Source organism: Lissotriton helveticus, chromosome 11 (genome assembly GCF_964261635.1).
Source record: "Lissotriton helveticus chromosome 11, aLisHel1.1, whole genome shotgun sequence".
NCBI lineage: Eukaryota > Metazoa > Chordata > Amphibia > Caudata > Salamandridae > Lissotriton > Lissotriton helveticus.
The window spans coordinates 982,559,101-982,580,025 of NC_136072.1; the positions used below are offsets into that span (position 1 = coordinate 982,559,101).

The 20,925-nt window shown below is 41.2% G+C and overlaps 1 protein-coding gene across 2 annotated transcripts in view; it reads right to left on the reverse strand.

Moving 5' to 3' along the window:
• Window positions 1-20,925, reverse strand: part of KIAA1671 (KIAA1671 ortholog) — a 996,223-nt gene that overhangs the window by 499,827 nt on the left and 475,471 nt on the right. For both annotated transcript variants that reach the window (XM_078667333.1, XM_078667334.1), the window contains exon 5: window positions 13,840-17,205. In XM_078667333.1, coding sequence (XP_078523459.1) covers window positions 13,840-17,205 — 3,366 coding nt within the window. The remainder of the gene's footprint in view (window positions 1-13,839; window positions 17,206-20,925) is intronic.

Below are 20,925 nucleotides of genomic sequence, written 5' to 3' on the forward strand. Positions count from 1 at the left end.
AATCCAGGATGGTTTTCTCACCGCCTACTATACCTTAAAAGAAGACTTAATAAAACAATAAGATCATTGTATAGGAAAGCAAAAGGGTTATCATATTTGTTGATATCCCTTAAAATTAGAGAATTGAAAAAGGGATATAAGAATGAAATTTGGAAGGCCAAACCAGCAAGAAACTTGGTCTAAATTACATTATGCTTGTAAATCTAAAGATTTGCGGCTATTTTGGAGTATTATTAACAACTTTGAAAATAGCAATAATAGTGCCATTGTTGATGAATTAAGTTGGGTAAACTTTTTTTAATTTGAAAACTGCTCTACAAAAGCCCACAGTGCGAGAATGGTAAAAGTAATCAACATCATTGCCAACATGAGACAATAAATGGAGGGACACACGTTAGTGCTTATGATCTACAAAGTTCCCTTGATATTGAGCAATGGTCGGTCGACAAAGTAAAAAAAGTAATTAACAAGATTAGATCTAACGGAGCGCCTGGCCCTAATGGAATTCCAAATGCCATATTTAAAGCAAAGTTAAAGAATTGGGCAGAGCTATTAACGCTCCTGTTTAATGATGTGCTTCAATCAGGCCTCATTCCGGTATCATGGCAGGAAAGTATTATTCAACAAAATGTGGCCCCCAGGACAATCCCGCAAACTATTGCTTAATAACACTCACAGATGTAGATGCGAACATTTTTGCTAGTTGTCTGCTGGATGATTTGGAATCATGGGCTATGAGAGAGCAGTTGATTCCTAATTTACAAACTGGTTTTAGAAAGGGAGAATCAACCTATACTAATTTGATTTTACTAACACTATTAGGCGAAAGAGCCAAATGTAGGAAACAAAAATTTTATATTTGCTTTATTGACCTAAAAGCCGCCTTTGATTCTGCTCCCCGAAATGTTCTTTGATCGAAGTGAATTAATTGGGGTATATCTGAAACACTTTTAAAAATGATCAAATTATTAAACTCCGACACTTGGGTAGAGATCAAAATCGGCGACGGTAGACATACGATCCGTCGCCTAGCAACTAATGTCGGCTTGAAACAATGTTGTGTATTGGCTCCTTGCCTTTTTAATCTTTTTATGTCTGATCGCCCAGCCCATTTTAATAATGTTAATGCGCACTCCCCCTCTGTGTTTGGTAAAGAGATCAAATATTTGCAATATGCAGATGATACCATTTTATTGAGTCAAACTGGTATAGGATTAAAAAGATTAATAGATTCCTTTAGCACTTACGTTACACAAAACGGTTCAACAATAAACATTAAAAAAACGAAAATAATGACAGTGGGAAAAGGCAAACTTGGATCTTGCCCTAATTATGATCATCTGTTGAAGGTCATGAGAGCAAAGTTAATCCCATCTTTGGAGTACGGTTCTATTATCTTTCGGGGCAAAGATGCGAAACTGCTCGATGACATAGAATTAAGGACATATAAATCAGTTTTTAGGATCCCCAGATATATTAGTCGTGCCAATATAAGACTTGAATTTGGTTTAAAGAATCAGTTAATTGCCCGACAATCTACATTTTTAAAGTCCTTACTGTCATTATCCCGAGCAGAAGAGGGCTCATTAGCAAAGCTGTGCTGGCTTGAGATCTCGAAAGGGGAATACTCGAGGAGTTGGCAAACTGTTTTAAACAAGTGTTTATGTAATTTTGAATGCCCAGAATTAGCAGATGAAGTGATGAGTAAAATGGTTTATAAGAAAATAATTAACCAAACGGCTGCTTTACTGTCTACTATAACGGATAAAGAGGAACTAAGGGAAAAAAATCACTTATGGTCAATAGCTAACTCTTTTGGTAAATTGTCGCCCCAACCTTATTTGTTATTTCATTTAAAACCTCTGATTAAGAATACATTTATGTTATTAAGGTTTGGGAGATATCCAACTGAAGACAGAATTCCAAAATGGGAGCACAAATGGCCATCGAGTATTTGTAGGCTGTGTGATGAAACCTTACAGCACATTGTAACCCTATGCCCAATCTTGTTAGAAGAGCGGAAGACTGTCTTAAAGCCTATTTTTAACGAATTGGAGTTAGAACATGTAGGAATGCAATTATTGTTCGTCTAAGAGGGGTTAACATTCAAATTATTTATCAATTTGTTAAGTTTATCTTAATTGCTGAAAAGAAATTCCGTAAAGTAGACATTTTAAGCAAATGAATATCCGTTGTGAAAATTACTTAGAAAAAATGGTAAGGCTATAATGATCTTAAATGTTTTAGGGAGTATGGGGGCTATTTTAAGGTGTTTTATATTCATTTAGTATTGAATATTATCCTACAATTGTGGATTGTATTTTATGTATAGCACAAGCCACTTTAATTATGCTTGAGTTTACTCCCTGCAATAAGCCCATGGCACTTTAATTACTGTTGTTGCATAGTATTCCATGTAGTATTACTAACTTAAGGAGTCTATTGGTAATTTTTGCTGTTAGCACTTTACCTTTGGTACTGAAAGCACAATGCACTTTGTCATTTGCTGCTAATTGTTATTGGCAAAATGTTGAAATCGTTAATATTTGCTGCTAGCATAAGGCACTTTAGCTTTGATGCTGCTAGCACAATGCACTTTTTCTTCTGCTGCTAAAGGCTATTGCCAAATTGCTAAAATCGCCATTGATTATTTTATGATAGGTGGATCTTTCCGTGGTTTTAAAACTACACTGTTTCTGTATATGTATATGTTTAATCTGATTTTGCTATGGATATGTACTTTTTTTGTTTGTAATGGTTTTAATTAATCAACAAATAAATGTTTACAACTTTTACTACTACATTAAAGAATGCCCCATATCTTACTACATCCTGCTTCAACATGTCTATCTGGGTGAGTTCCAATTGTCTGGGTTGTTTAGGACAGGCCAGTATTGAGAACTCTGGATCTGAGCGTCTTTTAGTGTGTCATAAAGGTGTTCACACTACAGGCACATTTAATACTTGGCCTCTCAGCCGAGCACCCTGAAATCGTAACTGCTAATTTTGAGAAAGCACATAAAGGAGGTCACAACTGTGAAATTAAGTACAGCAAAAAAAGAAAATTAATTCTGTGCTCAGAAGTGAGTGAAGTGGGCATGTTGTCTGAGCACATGACATAGATTAGTGGAGGAGATGAAAGGAAGTATGAGCAAAAAGGAGAGAGTGTAAACTGTGTTGAAGACAAAAATGATTATGTGAGAAATATACAGATGCTGGATTCCAGGAAAATGTGTGGAGAGAAATAGGTGCACGTTTCCAACAGAGAGAGAATGCAGAGAAAAGTGGTGTGAAAGAGAGAAATGGAAGTGACTGAGGTGTTTAGAAGACTATTATCAATTACACAGAGCTTATTAAAACTTAATTCACAGTTCTTCGCTCCATAGAGAACCCCCCCCCCCCTCCCTGCCCCTTTCATTCCACTTAAAGCACTGTGCATACCAGGAAACCTTTTCCCCCTTTCAGAGTCGTTGCAGTTTTCCCAATTTTTTTGCTTAACATGAATTCAGTTGACAAGAAATTATAGTTATCATTTTTTTGTTTTCATAATTAAAGCGCCAGGAACTGCTGTGTGCAACTGCATACATCTAATAAAATAATAGCACTTTTTATAATATTGATAGTAATGTTATCACAAAATGTGAATAAATACTGGGTTAAAAACGAGTTTAAAAACATTCCACCCATCTTCTAAGGATCATCAAAGGCCCATAGTGAAAATTCCACTGCCTTTGAAACATCAAACATATAGGTCTACAGAGCAATTGCTGACCCTCCTAGATTCTACAAACAAAGCAATGAACCCCGACTCTCCTGAAGGACTCACATATATACAACAGTGACAGAGCCTTTCCCCTGCACATGACCAGCAAGTGTGTGACACTCGAGACACATGTACCGAAACAGAAAGCAACAAGAAATGTAATACCAATGATACGGCACACAAAAACATACATTCAGTAGCATGGAGGAACTCTGCAGCAGGTGCTTGCCATTAAAGTTATTCCTAAACACAATACCCCCAGCTACACTGGTCACTTACTCAAAAGCTGGCCCTGCACAGAACTCTCTTACTGCTTTGCCAGCCACTCCTGTAGTGTTTATAAAGGTCCCTTTACTTACTGCTGACAGCTGCCCCCGGCTGTGCGATCCCCGGCTGGGCGATCGAGCACTTCCCTCCCTGCTCACGCCTCACGCTTAATTTCACCCCAGTTTTAACACGAAAGACACAAACCTGGCCTGCAGTGTGCAAGGTATACTTCATCCTTTGCTCCCCCGCCGTCACCACCAACACAAGTCTATGCTGGCCTGGCAATAAATCATGTGTCGCTCTGAACAGACACATGTTGGGCCCAGAGCAAAAATGGCATCCAGGATTAATTAACAGTGGGAAGCGGGAAGAAATCCCCTGAATTTGAGTCTGCGCAGCCTTCAGTAGCGGCTCGCGCAGGGGGGTAAGGGGGGCGGGGGACAATCACGTGGGGTTTGGGTGTGAGGGAATTAATTATGAAAAAGAAAAACTTACCTTACAGCCGGTCCGCGCCACCTGTGCTGCTCCCCTGGCTTGGCGCCTTGACAATCGGCCCTCTGGAGTGGACTGGCAGTATCGCTCAGCCAATCTTGGCGCTGCCAGCAGCATCAGGATTGGCTTGGGGCACAGGTTTCTCTTCGCCCGCAGCACACTCATTAGGAGACCGAGGGGCTCCTAATGGGCAAAACAAGGGAAAACACAAGTGCGCATGAGTGGGCACGGGTAAAAAAAAAAATCACCCTCCGTCCCCACTCATGCGCACTTGTGTTGCTGGTTATTGCCTTTGTCACAATCATGTCAATCAACATGACGCCAGACCGCCCACCTCTTCAGACTCTGAAGGGGTGAGCGGTCTGACGTCATGCTGACTGACATGATTGTCAGTGAGTTCTCCCTCGGCGTCTTTGAACTTGAGTAACCTGCTCAGTTTACTCAAGTTCAAAGATGCCGACGGAGCTGCGGGCGGGGGGGCTACGCCCCCACACCCCAATGGACGCACCGCGTCTGTCTGTTTGCTCACATAAGACTAACTGCGGTCAACTGTTTGGGGAAGAATTTAGATGATCAGCAGTTTATTGATCAGTTATGAGGATAGATACTCTCCACTGATCCACAGTCCATCATACGGAGGTTTCACGTTAATTGCACTCTGCACAATGACATGGACTGATCTTCCCAAAGCCATCGCCATAAGTCAGAGGTAGATATTCATATTAAGGATATGATGACCGATCATGATCTACTGTACATTTGGAGGGCTGGCCAACCTGCCACGGCAGGGGTAACAACACTATTCATATATCCATGGTAGTTAGTCTCGACTTGACTACTGTTCATATCCAAAGATATGAGTCCATGGGTCAGGTCGTGTATCTTGCCTGTACTCTGTCAGATAATGCACCTGTGCTAATAGCCATATTCTTACCTGGTCAACCCCAAACAGTCTTCCTCTGGAGGCTACACCCAGAAACTCTCCTTGATTCTACCAGAAATAACTATTATAATAGGTCTTTAGGGTATCTATGTGGTCACTAAATGTAATGGGGTTCTGCAGTCCCTTAGATCTCACCTTTCCCCAACAAGAAGCAGACATTAAAATATAAGGGAAGGCAGAGACGGGTTAGGCAAGTTCACATGTACTAGCGCAATTTAAAGATAAACTCCTTGAATATAACAAAGTGACGGCAAGGGAGTGCAAATACCATGGTAAATACACAGTAGTGAGGGCATATGAATAGGAAGAGAGGCCAGCAAAGTCTCTTGTGGCAATGCTGATGAAACACCGGCTTGTGAACTCAGTAGTCGAAATTGAAGACTCTCAGGGCCAGCTGTGTTGGGTGGCTGACCAGATCCTGTTTGCATTTACCACCTACTTTCGAGATTTATACTTCACACTGGGCGACAGTTGGGCTTGTCCATCCAATCATACATGGAGAACACAGCATTGGGTTGGCTTGGGGATTCCCATTGCTTGTTACAAGAGCAGCCCTTCACAGTTGATGAAATATTGAAAGTGTTAAGGGAACTCCCTACAGGCAAGGCTCCTGGGTCATATGGCCTACCAAACTAATTTTATAAACTATTCGCTGGGGAGCTGGTCCCCTACCCTCTAGCAGTGATCAAGGAGGCAAAGTAGCAGAGAGTTGTGATAATAGCACTTTTGAAACCTGAGAAGCCAGCCCACAGGTATGAATCATATCGCCCACACTCTTTTAAATTGCAATGTCATGGTTGTGGCCAATTTGAGTGCAAATATATTTACATTAATATTTCCAAACCTGGAATAGCCTGACCAGTCAGGGTTTATACATGGGTGCTCTCAGCGCATAACTTGCACACACTAGTCTCAATCTTGCAGAATGTGCACCTAGGCCTGAACGCCGTATTTCTACATACCTCTAAGCAGTCAACTCACTGAACTGGGAGCATCTCCTTGTCATTTTGGCTCGGATGGGACTGCTGAGGCCATTTATTTCATTGGATCAATCTACTTTATACATGCCCTAGAGCCAAGGTACACATTAATTGCACTCCATTTGAACCCTGAGGTCTCAAGAAGCACACAGCAGGGATGTCCACTGTCCCCCATCCTTTTTGGGCTCACAATGGAGCACCTGGCTGCTAAGCTCTGATAGAACCAGTAACAGTTTGATTTGAGATGTAACAGTCACCAATTCTCATCTCGCTATACGCAGATGATATGACTATGTCCATGACCACAATCACTCTCTTGATGCAATTATGAGGGATTATCTTTGCTTAAGTAACCTATCTGGGCTGTTCATTAATTGGAATAAGTCACAGACTGCACCACTTACGGATAACGCCATACGCTCCACACTTGAGTTTCCACTAGCATGGGGTACACATTCTCTTAGGTATATGGGTACACAGAAAGAGGGAGGTGACAGTGACAGAAAACTATGGTGTGACCATTGCCAAGATATTAGACCAATTAAAGTGTTGGATTTCCCTTCACCTGTCCGTAGCTTGCCTTAATAAAATGGTGCTCCTTCTGAAACTCATGTAATAATCAACATTCCACTGCCTCTGACTAATGCCTTTTTAAACACTCTTAAGACCCACTTGGTGAGGTTGACATATAACCCCGAATCAGCTGGGAGGCCCTTAGACTCCACTTCCACCACAGGGGTTTGAAGCTACCAAGTTTGAGCTGCACTATCTGTGTGCCCAAGCTCACTTCTATTGGCATCAACCACTGCCATACCTCCAACACTTGGTGGTTGAAACAGATAGCATGGCCCCCATTCCTTTGTTCTCTCTTACTGGGAAATGCCCCTCCCACCGCACAACAGATGTATCCATGGACGAAAGCACGATTAGAGCGTAGGAAAGGCAGAGTGTGAGAGCAGGGCTAAGATAAGTCTATACACAAATGGAGCAAAGGGAGATTAAGAAGTCAGACCGCCCCCCACTCCACCAATTATAAACACAATTAGGTCTGACCTCTATTGATCAGAAACTTTCATACTTTTAGGATCTGTAGGGAGTTCAACATAAGACTTTCAACTTCCCACGCCAGTCCAGACTACTATCCATGGACTGCAATTCCTTGCTGTTTAATTTAAAAAAGAAATGTCAATAACCACAACATATACACAAAACCCAGTGGTTTCAAACCATCACATAAATGTGTACAAAAAATGTGAACGATAACGATAACGTGGGCATACTGGCGAGTACCATCTAGCAGCGCCTTGCGTTTGTGTACGTGAGGTGCTTTCTGGCCTCATTTCACATTTTCTGTACACATTTATGTGATAGTTTGAAACCACTGGGTTTTGTGTATATGTTGTGGTTATTGACATTTCTTTTTTAAATCGAACAGCAATGAATTGCAGCCCATGGATAGTAGTCTGGGCTGGCGTGGGAAGTTGAAAGTCTTATGTTGAACTCCCTACAGATCCTAAAATTATGAAAGGTCCTGTTCAATAGAGCTAAGATAAGTCTACTCTTCTGTCCTCCTTCTAATGACCCACCCTGTACTCCAACTCACCCATGATTCTTCCACAATGGCACAGCTACGCAATATAGGGCCTGTGAAATGGTGGGTACATGTAAGGAAGCGCACATCTCTATACATTAGAGGATTACAAGGAGGGGGGCGGAGAGGGTCAGCCCGGCATACCGTTGGGACTATTCACATAATATAGATCGTAAAGCAGAGGTTGTGGGGCACTCCCAGAGTTCCTGGCGTAGCTAACTCTGCTCCAATTGTTATCAACCATGGTGAGGCTACCTCTACCATAACATCGTTCAACCTATTCAGCAGCAGCAGCAGGCAAGGGCGAGGTGGGAGGCAGAGCTGGGTCAGAGTCTTTCCGATGAAGAATGGAAATTCAGCTGTTTGCAAACTGGGCTCATTATAATACCTACACTGGGCCTCTTACACCTTGGTCACATTGTATAAACTTGGCCTTACGGGAGACTCAAACTGCGCCAGGTGTGGTGCACCGGACGCTGGGTTTCTGCATTTGGCAACTTGGAGCCAAAGGGTTCACCGGTATACGACAGAGGTCCTGGTGGCCGAGATACAAGTGGATTCAGTCATTGTGCTGCTAGGGTGGATAAAGACCATTGAGACTCTGCATAGGAATTTCCTGGATGTAAGGGAGCACCGATGGGGACCCATCTCTAACCTGTCCCTCCGGGCAGTTATGACTGAGGCAGCCTTCACGCCGAGGAACAGACACGGATGTGTGACTTCCGTGGTGCGCAGACTATGAGAATAGCCCCACCCACCTGTCATGTCTCCTCACAGGAAGGGCAAGGCGATACGGAGAAAGTGGGAGGAGCCAAACCCAGTAGTAGTCACCCACGGAGGGTGAAAAAGGACCAATCCCCAGAGGTTGAGGGCGCGGCGACCAAAGGAGAAGGAGAGGAGACGAGTGAAGACCGGCGCGTGGAGAAATCAGAAAGCGGTATTGGAGAAGAAGATGGAGTGAACTTAGAGGACGAAGATGAGCGAGGAGTGGTGGTGCCCACCAGAGGATGCTGAAGACCGGCCGTAACTCAGGAGAGGTGCGGAGGAGCCGGTGAAATGTTCGTGAACAAGGGGAAAAAAGGGAAGAAACTGAAGGTGGAAGGAGGGTTACGGATATAGCGGGTAGAGAAACCAAGCAATAAGCGTTTGCTAAACTGCACTGCTGTCCTAGGACACCCCCCTTCATTTTCTTTCCCCATTACTCTGTTATTTTGCTCACAGAGACCAGGGCACGCTGGCTCAGGGTATTCTACTGCACAAGCTACTTTACTCCTAGAGCAAGCATGCAAGGAACGTCTGCTGTGTGGTGTGTTCCTGGCTAACAGGTGTCATCTGGGTTCTCTGCATTACAAAGCACCCCACTTTTCTTTTTTCATTAATTCTATTTCTTTTTGAGACATCGGTCGGGTGTGGTGACGGGTATACAAATAATCTCAACCCTGCTGCCCCATAGTGACTGACGGCTCCCTTTGTCCTCTCTCTTTATGAGCCTCCAAGGAAGCTCACGTGACTCTGAAGACCAAGTCAAGGCGACGGTGACTACCAAACAGAGCAGCCAGAAGGAAGACGTTGTGATCAAAGAAGATCCCTCTGTGACCCCTAAAGCCCAAAGACCTGATATTTTCAATAAAACTCGCACCATTGCTCATTACATACAACCTCCACGTCTGTGTATCCGGCCCGCAATCCCACACTGGCATTAACCCTCCTGCTGGTCAAGAGACAGGAGGCATACCACTGGTGAAGCTCTCAAATTCAAACAGTGGCTGTCAGATCTAATTTACTGCAATGAACAGTTGAAATTGCATGCTGACCTTGTGTCCCCGACATCCCGAGGCCAAAGACAATTTGGAGCCCTCTTAAGGAGTACATGCTGATGCAAGCGAAAACCACTGCTGCCGCATCAACACAGACAGACCAAGATGATCCTTATTTTCAAAACAATTTGTGAAGAGTAATAGGATCCTCCAATGTATACTCCTTATAAACATGCTATGCTGGCAAACAGCTCTATGAATGCAATATTAAAAGGTAATATTATGCACGATTGCTTTAGTGTTTTGTCATGATGCTGTTCTAATTTAATAATAACATACAAAAATATGCAGAGGGATTGTGAGTTTCAGGCACTGTACATAAAGCAGGACATCATATGCATACAAAGCGATCTGATCCTCCTGGTCCCAAGGCCCAGGTATCCCCCAAATCTGGGCATCAGTCATACCCATTCTGCCAAAGCTTCCATCACTAGAGCAATTAGAAGAGGGTGAGAGGGGCAACCACACCTTGTACCTCACTTTAAATGAAAGAGTGGCAATGTAGCCCCATTCACCCTTCCCCTTGCCCAGAAGAAGTTACAAAAATGTTGACATGTTGTAAATAACAAAATTCACCTGGTCAAACAACCCATACTGATAGGACCATTCAACAAAATCAAGCAATCTCTCAAAATGTATCGAGAGAAGGGCCTTTGACTCACTTGAGCAGTCTGCTAAGGACAATACCACCTGCAAGCGTTAATACAGTGTCCTGTATCCTGGCCAGACATAAACACTTTCTGACCACACTGCACAAGAGATGTGATCATTACCGCAAGCAAGTTCACCAGGATTTAAGCTAATATCTTCACCTCTGTGATTATTATTAACAAAACAGGTCTACAATAGCCATTCCAAAACGGATTTTAGTATATTTTCCTTATGTTTTATTGTCTTTGAAATTCATGTTGCGATTTGTGGAACACCTTTAACGTGTTGTCTTGTGGGTATTTTTTTTTTTGTTTTTCTTTCTAGTGGAATTTCTTTGGTGCTTGCTGTTTCTGTGCAATGTGGGTATAGTTGATCCTTATTCCACCTGTACGTAGCAAATAGGAGGTTTCTGTGTATCTTTTTGTAGTAGAAAGTGTATTGTGTGGTTAGCACCAATAGTTTCTTTACAGACAGTAATATTTTAAAAGTTGTATTTACTGTTTGATACAGCCACAGTTTGTTGAATTGTAATTTGAAGCAGTGTTGTTTATAGTTGTTTTCTTGTGACAGATTTATTAGTATGCATTATGGTGACTACCCAGTAGGTTGATGGTTTACTTTCTGAATCTGCTTCCAAGCTTGGCTCCGAGTACGACACTGCATATAAGGCAGTGCAAGACTCTGACAGTTCATTTTGGGGTGGGTAGTGGGGGGGGGGGGGGGGGGGGGCGGATTAGTGGTGGGATTGTGGGTAGTGGCGGGACGGTGGGTAGTGGAGGGAGGGCAGGTAGTGGCGGAGGGTGGCAGGGTATGTAGTGGCGGAGGGTGGCAGGGTATGTAGTGGCGGGGGCGACAGGGCGGGTAGTGGCGGATTAGAGGCAGAGGTGGGTAGTGGCGGGGGGGCGGGAGGGTGGGTAGTGGCGGGGGCGGACATTTGGATAGTGGCGGGAGGGCGGTCAGTGGCTGGGGCGGGAGGGTGGATAGAGGCTGGGGGAGCAGGTGAGTAGTGGCGGTTAATGGCTGGGGGGCGGGAGGGTGGGTAGTGGCTGGGGGGGCGGGAGGGTGGGTAGTGGCTGGGGGAAGTTTCAAGTATTTCCTTCAAAATGCGAACATTCGTTCTATAACTTATAACAGACTAAAATAGAAAAGAAAAAGCTCTAACAGATAGATAGGGACATGTAGCATTTAAGTAGAGCTTCGCTACTTACATCGATGCCTAGGGAAGCAATGGTGATCTAATTATTGAAAAAACCTTCTTGGTATGGCAATATTCTAGCAAAATGCTATACCATATAGCAACTGACCTATCCATCTAAATTACAAAGGATTTTATTGAATACAACAGACTTCATCATTTCCTATTTGGCTTCTGAGTTGGGATAGAAATTGAGACGACGGTAGTTGAGGGAGTGGATGACTTATGACTGCATGGTGAGGGATGTACTCTCACTGATTTGGTTGTACTAGAATATTCCCATAGCAGACAGGTAACAATCAGGTATTCTAATCCTTTGGTTACATTATGTGGGAATGTTAGACAACTTTAAGTTGGGCCGCTTAATTTCTGCATGGAAAACCCAACTAGAGGCCAGATCACCTATAATACTTGAAGGCTATTTACTCGCTGACTTCCTTAGGGTTAACATTTCCTCTATCTCACTTTTTAAATATTCCTGTGTCTTTTCTCTTACCTTCCTTGTTAATTCAGTGACCTCCTTGCTTTTGTATGCAGACTATAACCAGATCCTCCACAACGTGTAGTTGATGGGAAGCAAGACAAACAACTTCTAAGTATACTTCAGTATTGATGAGTCATGGACTAGCTAAAAGTAACCAACAGCATGACAAGGATTTGTTTCATTTAACTACACCTCTCTCTAGTCCAGCATTTGTTCCAGAACAGCTAGGCCATGACAAAAATCTGTTGCTCTTGAGTGAGTATCTGAACGTTGAGAACCATATTAATATAGTAGTACTCAAAATTGGGTTTCATATCTTTGCATGCTAAATAGACCTCCTCCATTCCACCCCTCCCCCGAGAATCCCAAGCATGAATACTTGTTTTTAACTAGCTAGTATACTATAATTCGGGCTTACCTGTGTCTCCAAAACATCTGCCTTGGTCAGACCAGCTAAATGACAAGCCAGCTAGTATTGCGTTTAATCTTGGAAATAGGGGGCATACACGTCTAGTTCTGAAAGCCTTGGTGTCCATTTGGGCAGTTTCTATCGAACTCTCCATATGAAGTCTATATACATAAACCTTTTACGAAGAAAGCCAAACCTAGCTTTACATACATTAGAATGCTGCATCAAATTTTGAGGCTTTTCCCATAGTGCCACAAAGTCTACAGATTTACCTGCGCTAATGAAAAAAAGTAAATAAAAGTACAATACAAATATGAGGCATATACTTTGAATATATCTTTTTATAGCACTGAAGCTAACCACGAATTTACATCATGCATCTTATTTTAATCAAACGACCTATGACAAAGAAAAACCCAGTAGCTCAGTTAGTTTTGGGGCGTGACCACATTTGATTTTGGCAACTAACTTACCATACTAGGCCTTCAATCTAGCTGACTGCCTATCCAAAACTCCCAAGTTATAAACCCTCTTTGAGTGTATGGCATTTCTATGAGAAACTGCTAGACCAAAGGACAGGACAGCACAGTCTTAAAAAAAACCAAAGATTGAAAGGAAAAAAAGAGACTAGGATGAAAATAGTGAAATCGGAATCTTTGGGATTATGTTACTGCTACTGTGAAAAGACAGACTAACTTGATATCAAAGAAATTATGTGCATCTTTCTAAGTCTAATCATTCCTGCAATCTTTTTGTGGTGTTACTTCAGCCTCCCAGATGTATAGAACTGAAGTATATGTTATTGTGTGGAGTGGTGTACTCTAGTACTTCAGGCTAGACTGTATGTTTTAAGATGGGACCAAATCTGAAGCTCGAATGCATGATTCCCATCTGTAATATCGAGAAAACAACTAACAATTTAATGGCATGCATGCATTGCTATTATCAGTGGGCCAAATAAATTCAAGTAGTTCCACCTATCACTTTTGTGCTACTTCGGTTGTATATACAGTTTTAGATTTTCTTCAGGTCACACCATTTGAGACCATTAACGATACAAAAACGTATGTCATTTATGAAACGCAGCATGTTGACACTCACACCCGTTATAAGATATACCTAAAAAGAAAATGTTTTAAAAAGGTCCTACCTTGCACCGTATGTTGTGATAAAATGTGCCAACTATTGTTATCTACAAATACTTTTTAAGTAACAGAAACGGGCTGAATTAGATTTCTTTTCCCTACCTTCATGTGGTAACTGGAATCCCGAGTTTGTGGAAAGGATAGTCTTTTCTCCGTGCTGCTTTCTGTGTATTGCTGCTGTATGCTATACCTATCTTTTCTCTTCTCATTGCTTCTTTCTTTCAGTTTTTTTTCTACTGATTCACTTTTGATAACTTGGCGTTCATATCCTGAAAAGGATGATTTCAGGTCTGCGGAATATTCAGTCAAAGTGCTTTTAACTTTGATTAAGTCAGATTTAAGTGCCGATAGTGTATTGCTATTGTTCGCATTCACTAATGAAGCCGGATCAACAAGTTTAGTTTTCTGAACAGCTGGCTTCTCAACAAACATACACTCTCTTGATGACGCCCTCTGCACATGAAGGTCAGTGGTCATTCTGGATGTACTGCAGTCCTCGTTGGAAGCCGTTTTACTATATACATCAACTGGATTTGTAAGCTTGGTCACATTAGCTACGCCAGAATGTTTAACATCCAATAGTCTAGGTACCTGTTCCATTCTACTCAAGTTGGCTGTTCCTTTATCTTTCTGTTTAGGAGGTCTATCCAAACATTTCTCTGTAGCGAATAGTTTCAAATCGGAAGAATATTCAGTCAAATTGTCTTTAAATTTCTGAAGGTCAGCTTTAATTGCCATTAGTGAATCGCCATTATTTGTTTTCACTAGAGGTGCCTGTTCAACCTGTTTATGTTTGTGATCTTTTGACTTCTCTCTATCTTTATGCTTTATTGATTGTGCCTTCTGTAATCGTATGTTAGTGGATGCTCTAAAATCCTCATTGGAATGTGTTTTGATATCCAAATCAGCTGGATTTGTGGGCTTGGGTACACTGCTGGCACTATGGCCCATCACATAATTTATGGAGGTTTCGGGTTTCACATTACTCAATACTGGAATTTCCCGATTACTGCATTCATTACGCAAACCTGCATACTTATCTGTAAAAGGGTGAACATGCTGCATATGATCAGACAGATCAAACGGTGTAGCTCTTTCTTTCAGTTTAGCACAAGAACCTTCTTCAGAAAAATCTGCTGCTGTGTTTCTTTCAGCAGAATAAAAGTCAACCATTGTGCGGGTGTTTTCTTCAGCAAGGTATTTCAAAGTAGGACCAGGTACTGGAGATTCTATCTCATCTTTCCATTTGTGGCTGGGAGTCCCATTTTTTACGTGCAGAGATTTAGACTTTTCTCTCTGTAATGCTTTTCTTTCTTTGCTTAATTTAGACAGCCTTTCCCTATTATATTTTAATTTAGAATTATCTGAGGAATACTCCGCCATTAATGCATCAATATCCAAGACACCTGATCTATAATGCCGTGTCTCATCAAGGTTTTTCTGCACCACTTTCTCATTGCCTTTTTGTATAGGTTGAGTGTCTGGTTCAAGATGTTTAGTGAAGTTTTCTACAACATTAAAGCTCAATTTTTCTTTTCTTGCTTCCAATAAAGAGTCAACATCTATTGGATTTTCTTTCATCCTACCTGTGCTTTTATTACGATTTCTTTTCCTACGAACATCATCAACAATATTTGTGTTTATATTTGACAAACCATCTTTGGAAACCTCTTCATTTTCTTCGGTAGCAGACTTCCTTACATAATACGTTTCAGATGAAACATTATTATGATGTAATGGTAAATTTGTAGAAGAATGGATATTAGATAAGTAATTTGTAGAATACATTTCTGAAAATGTATTAACTGATGTATCGTGATCAAAATCTATTTTACTGAATTCACTTTTCAAGATCTCATAATCTGATTCTTTTTTTAAATCTGCCACTTTACCAGTCACAGCAAAATATCTTGCCTTTTGTTCAACAGTAGAATCCCTACAATCACTCGGACTGCCAGGTTCACTTTGATACAGCACATTTTTATCTACAAACTCTCTTCTTTCTTTCCCTTTTACAGTTTCAAGTTCTGCAACAAGGAGTGTATCAGCCACCCGGCTTGTTGGGCTGAGTTGAGTAAACTCTGCTGTAGCATCTTGGGGTGCAGACCTTCTTCTCCATCTCTCTGACATTTTGAGGTTTGAAACAATACCATCACGTTTTCTGTTTTTCACTCCCATTTTTGGTGCTTTTGATTTTTCCTCTGCTGTATCATTTGTGTTAACATCAACATCTTTGTTGTCACCACCAATCTGCTGATATTGCTTCAATCCAAAGACTCTGGATTCCCCATGGTCGACAGCTATTAGCTGTGTTCTGGAATGATTGTCAGTGAAGACATCAATAGTATTACTACTTTTGTACCCTGAAATCCAAGACTCACTGGAACTAACCTTGGGTGACTGATTTTCTGATATCTCTCTTAAGTTTAAAGTTTCTACAGTTTCGACTTTCGCTTCAACATTATTAGAAAATAAACACTCAAGAGCTCGGAATCTCTCAGGGCTGTTGGTAATACTGGTAACCTGACCAGTTTCATTCACTTTACTAATTTCTTTATTTTCAGATGCTTTTATTTCCTTCTTTCGTGCTGACCTATGGACATTATATCCTTCTGTGAGATATGCTTTCTCAGACTCCCGTGCATCAGGAAGCGAATGTATCAGCTTATACCTCTGCTCAAAATTTGTAACAGTATTTTCAGTAACCATAGGCATTTCTATCATACTTTGTGCTACATTTGTAGCACTCGCAGTAGATACAGACTCTTCGAATTTATTTGTCTTATTATCTGAAAACTTTAATGACAGATCTGGAGCCACAGTTTTCACATCTGTTTTGAATGTATGCTTATTATGTAAAGATGGTTTCCGAGACCTCAACGTTACCGCTTTATCCTCTGGCGGCATCAAAATGGACTCACTCCGTGCCCTTTCACCAACAGTTTGAAAGATTTCATATCGTGGTTCAATTCTTTGGCAATTATTTGTGTCTTGTTCGTAATGAGGGTTTTCTTTAGAAGCAACAAATTGTCTGTAATCATCTTCTCTTGAATGCATTTTGGCCTCCAACTCATTTTTTACTTTTACTTCATTTTCATTCTTAGATAAAACAAAAACATCATATTTTCTTACTGCAGTCCTATCAGTCATAAGTACAGAGTCATTTTTGGAACGTTCATCTGTAGCATTGTGCCATTCAACTTTGTGATCAAAGAGAGTAGCTCTAACAGTTTTTAAGCACTCACTCTTTTCAGAAACTGTCTGCATTTTAATTTCCTCATTGAGGTTTGGTGAAGACACTGAAGGTTTGCTTCGAAAAGAAATGCTTCTCCTGTTTTCAGAACCATTTTTCCTTTTCATCAGTTGTCCTTCTTTATCGGTTGTTGCAGGAGATGGAGGTTTCACCCAGTGAATCCCTTCAGCAGAGACGTCATCGGAAGAAGTTTGACCAATCTTTTGATCTTTACTCTAGAAAAAACAAAACCATAAAAATATTAAATACTAACCTACAAGCGGTATACAACAATTTGTATTATGTTTCATTATGCTTCATGATCTAACAGAGCAACAACACTGAAACTATGAATAAGGGTATCCTTTCTTATTCAATGTTAGCCAATACAAAAAGTTTAACTTATTAACAAGACAATACATTAATGGTGTAAATTTCAAACAGCAGACAAAAGCCTCTAAGTGTGTAAACTCTAGGAAGAAAAAGCTCTCGAAGGTTTTCTTTTTTTCTTTTTATTAATCGTGCTTCACTCAAATTTGCTTTCTTTATCGACACTGAACAGAATTAACAACAAACAAGAGATGTCAGGAGGCTGAAAGAAAACCATTTCAATCATGTGATGTTTACAAGTTATATAAATACTTGCGAACTGTCTATCCATGTTATATGTCATATATAATGTACTGTGAAAATACCAATAAAAATAATTTGGAAGAAAAAAAAATGTCACACAATACTAATGGTGTATAAAAACTCATGTTAAGATCAAAAACTCATTGAATTGGAAAGCTGGGCACACAGTAAATCTCATGCCGTTACCTTTTGAGGGAGCAACTGTGACCTCAGTCTTGACTGGTTCAAGTCAACATTAATTTTTGCTATTGAAGTATAGTAACAGTCTGCATAATAGCATGCTACCCTGTTTCCCATGCCTTTAGACTGCTGCAGCATCAATGAATTCATTAGGCAAATATCAAAAACATTTCTCTCCGGTTTTCAAATAGGTGCTCTGATTACCAGTCTTCACCTCCATACAATTCTTGTTATTAAGAAGTGCACACAGATTTTATGATGCTGCACGTTCGATCTTTTCTCAATCTTAACTCATAAGAGGAGGCAGGAGAAGGAATGTGCAGGAAGAATATGTAGGCACCTGAAATACATTTAGTAAAGCTAAGTACCCTTTTCCTCTAATGGATACATCTTCCCACAGATTTCTCAAATTATGATGCGTCCCAAAGCAATGAGGAAGGTCACCACGCTACATGAACAAGGACTTCTGGACTATGCCAGAGGGCCCACAAATACAATGTGCAAGTCCTAGTAGTACACCCAAACCCCTGAGTAGTATGGAAAGAAAACCAGGATGTGGTCACCTTGCCCCTCTTATCTTGCTATTGCTACCACTCCTCTCTCTTTCCAGCCCTGTACCAAGTTTATAGGGCAATCGCATGACCAGTGTAGTGGTAATCGGTCTACTCTCTTTGCATGAAGGATGTCTTGGAGAAAAAGTTACTTATATTTGATAATCTTTCTGGTGGTTACTTCATTTTCAAGCAGCAGATTCCTCATCTTATAAATATTCCTCCAGGTGCCAGACTGGTGCCAACTCACTTCCCCAGCAATAGGTCTCCAGCATCACCAAGTGCTGCCATAAGGTTTCAACCAAGACCACCCATCAGATGTGAGCACATCAAAATAGATCAAGGGCCAAGTGACATGCAGGCATCAGTTCTGGAATCGTTTTCCACACTGCATCAAGGCATACACAGAGGAACCAAAAGAGCAACAGTGATTATTACAGTGCCTAACATGTATACGTATCTTGTAATCTTAATAGAAATAATAATAACTCGTCAGAGGAGGCAGGGTGAAGAGTAGTGAGGAATGTAAAGGAAAATTAACAAAAGGCACCAGGATTCAATTTCCAACTGCTAAAGTCCCTGAGGTACCTGAAATTCCAATCTGCTATTACATACTGAAGGTCTAGAATAAACTCTGCTCACACCACAATCTTGTGGACCCACAAAAAATACCAAATTAATTTTACCAAGTCTGCCAGAACCTTTGACCTTGAACCGCCCAAGCGGTTTAAGTATGATACAGCTGTAAAATTCTCAAACCAAATCAGTGTCACCATGTTTATATCAGTTTAAATTGCCCAAAAACGGTGCTGAAATGCAAACAGCATTAAAGTGCAGAGCAGCATTATTTGAGCCCTCATCTAATAGTCGATCGAGTCTTCGGGCAAGACTAATTCACCTTCAGACGTTACCGAGCAGCGAGTGCAGCACTGTATCGGTCTATGAGATACACTGCTATCTTAGGTGTGGCTGGAACATCACGTAGCCCACGAGAGGACATATAAGCAAAGTACATTTCTTTTGAAGGGATGAGTGCCTTATTTTGCATCTTTTGGAGGACACGTACGAGAGTGCCTCGCGAGTCCTAAACAGCTGTTGGTTGCTGGGCAAGTCACTGCCGACGCTTTTCTGTGGAGTGCACTTTACGAAGCAGGTGTTAGGGATAACATGGGCTAGTGAAGGGAATATTTAAAAAAAAAAAAAAGAGTTTTAAAGATGTCTATGGGAGAAGTGTCGCATTAGGCTAGAGTGGGATGGACTTAGGACCAGAAATGTGAGGTTGTTTTATCTGGAGCACAAGATTGGCTTGAGAGGCAAGTCTTTTCAGTGATGGCGGAATAGTATTCAAGGAATCAAATTGATTTCAGCAACTGGAAATTAAAAATCAGCCTTTTCCAAAAGATTTAGATTCGAACACTCCGCTATGTCATTCACTATGCCTTCTCCAAACAAGAGAACCCTTTGTATTATCACTGGACTCCATTACATAAAATTCTGGCAGTTTCGGATTGATGCGCATGAGGATGGAGGTTTCTCCTCTCCGCTAACAGCCTAGCATTGGTGTTGCATAAAAACAAATTGCCCTTTGGCACCATCTTAAGAGGTGAATATTCATCTTCATCCCTTTAATATATGCTTACACCACTTGCTCGAAAATCCTTTCCAGTGGGCCAAGTACGTCCAGAACAACGTGGCAAGATTTAAGGGATTTCTCTAACCCCTTTCTCTGAGCTTTTCCCCTTTCAATAAATAAGTGATCACCTCTGGATCAATATTTGGAGTCATAGTGATATTTTGATCAATTATGGGTCATGAGGATTCTGCTCTTAAGACGTTCCTTTCTTCCCTTGCTAACGTTCTTCTGAGTCACGATTTAACGTAATCAATGTGACCTAAGAACCACCATTCCTTACTTCTAGGGTGTTTTATCTTCCTGGGATCAAATAGCTTCTCGCCCATGGGGTCAACCACCATGATTTTTCCCTTCTCCTTCCTCTTTGAGTTCTCATCAAAATCATCCTCTATATCTTTATAATATCCATTGCAGTGCTAGACTGCTCATCATGGTCGTCAGGTCGGACATTCCTTCTCTTTAAGCCGCTAGGGACTCCTCTCTAAATCACTTTGGTGTTTTGTCTTACTCGCACATTACCCACATGGGTCCCTGTGGATTGTACCGCTTCTTCAAAAATAAAGAAGTACCCCTTGTCCTCCTGACCTTCACCAGATTTACTGGTTTGGTTTTTAATACTTTTCGAACTGTATCTTTAACCGCCTGTTGCAGTTCCTAAGACATAATTTTCTTTAATAAATCTTCCATGGGAAGTCTGAACAGACTCCTTCTCTGCCATTTTCAATTATTTCCTATCTAAATATATTCTGTCTAAGAATATTTTCTTAATTTCATTTTATTGAAACCAACCAATTCCCTCCGTAACGCCTACTCCCTCACACTTTCTTCGTTCTCATAAGGTTTCAACCAATACTTCACCCATCAGATGTAAATATATTAGGAGCCAAGTGTAGCAAAGTAGGATCTTTCTAGCACAGATACCCCCACTTTTTGCCTGGTGTCAGTGGGTTTTGACTGTA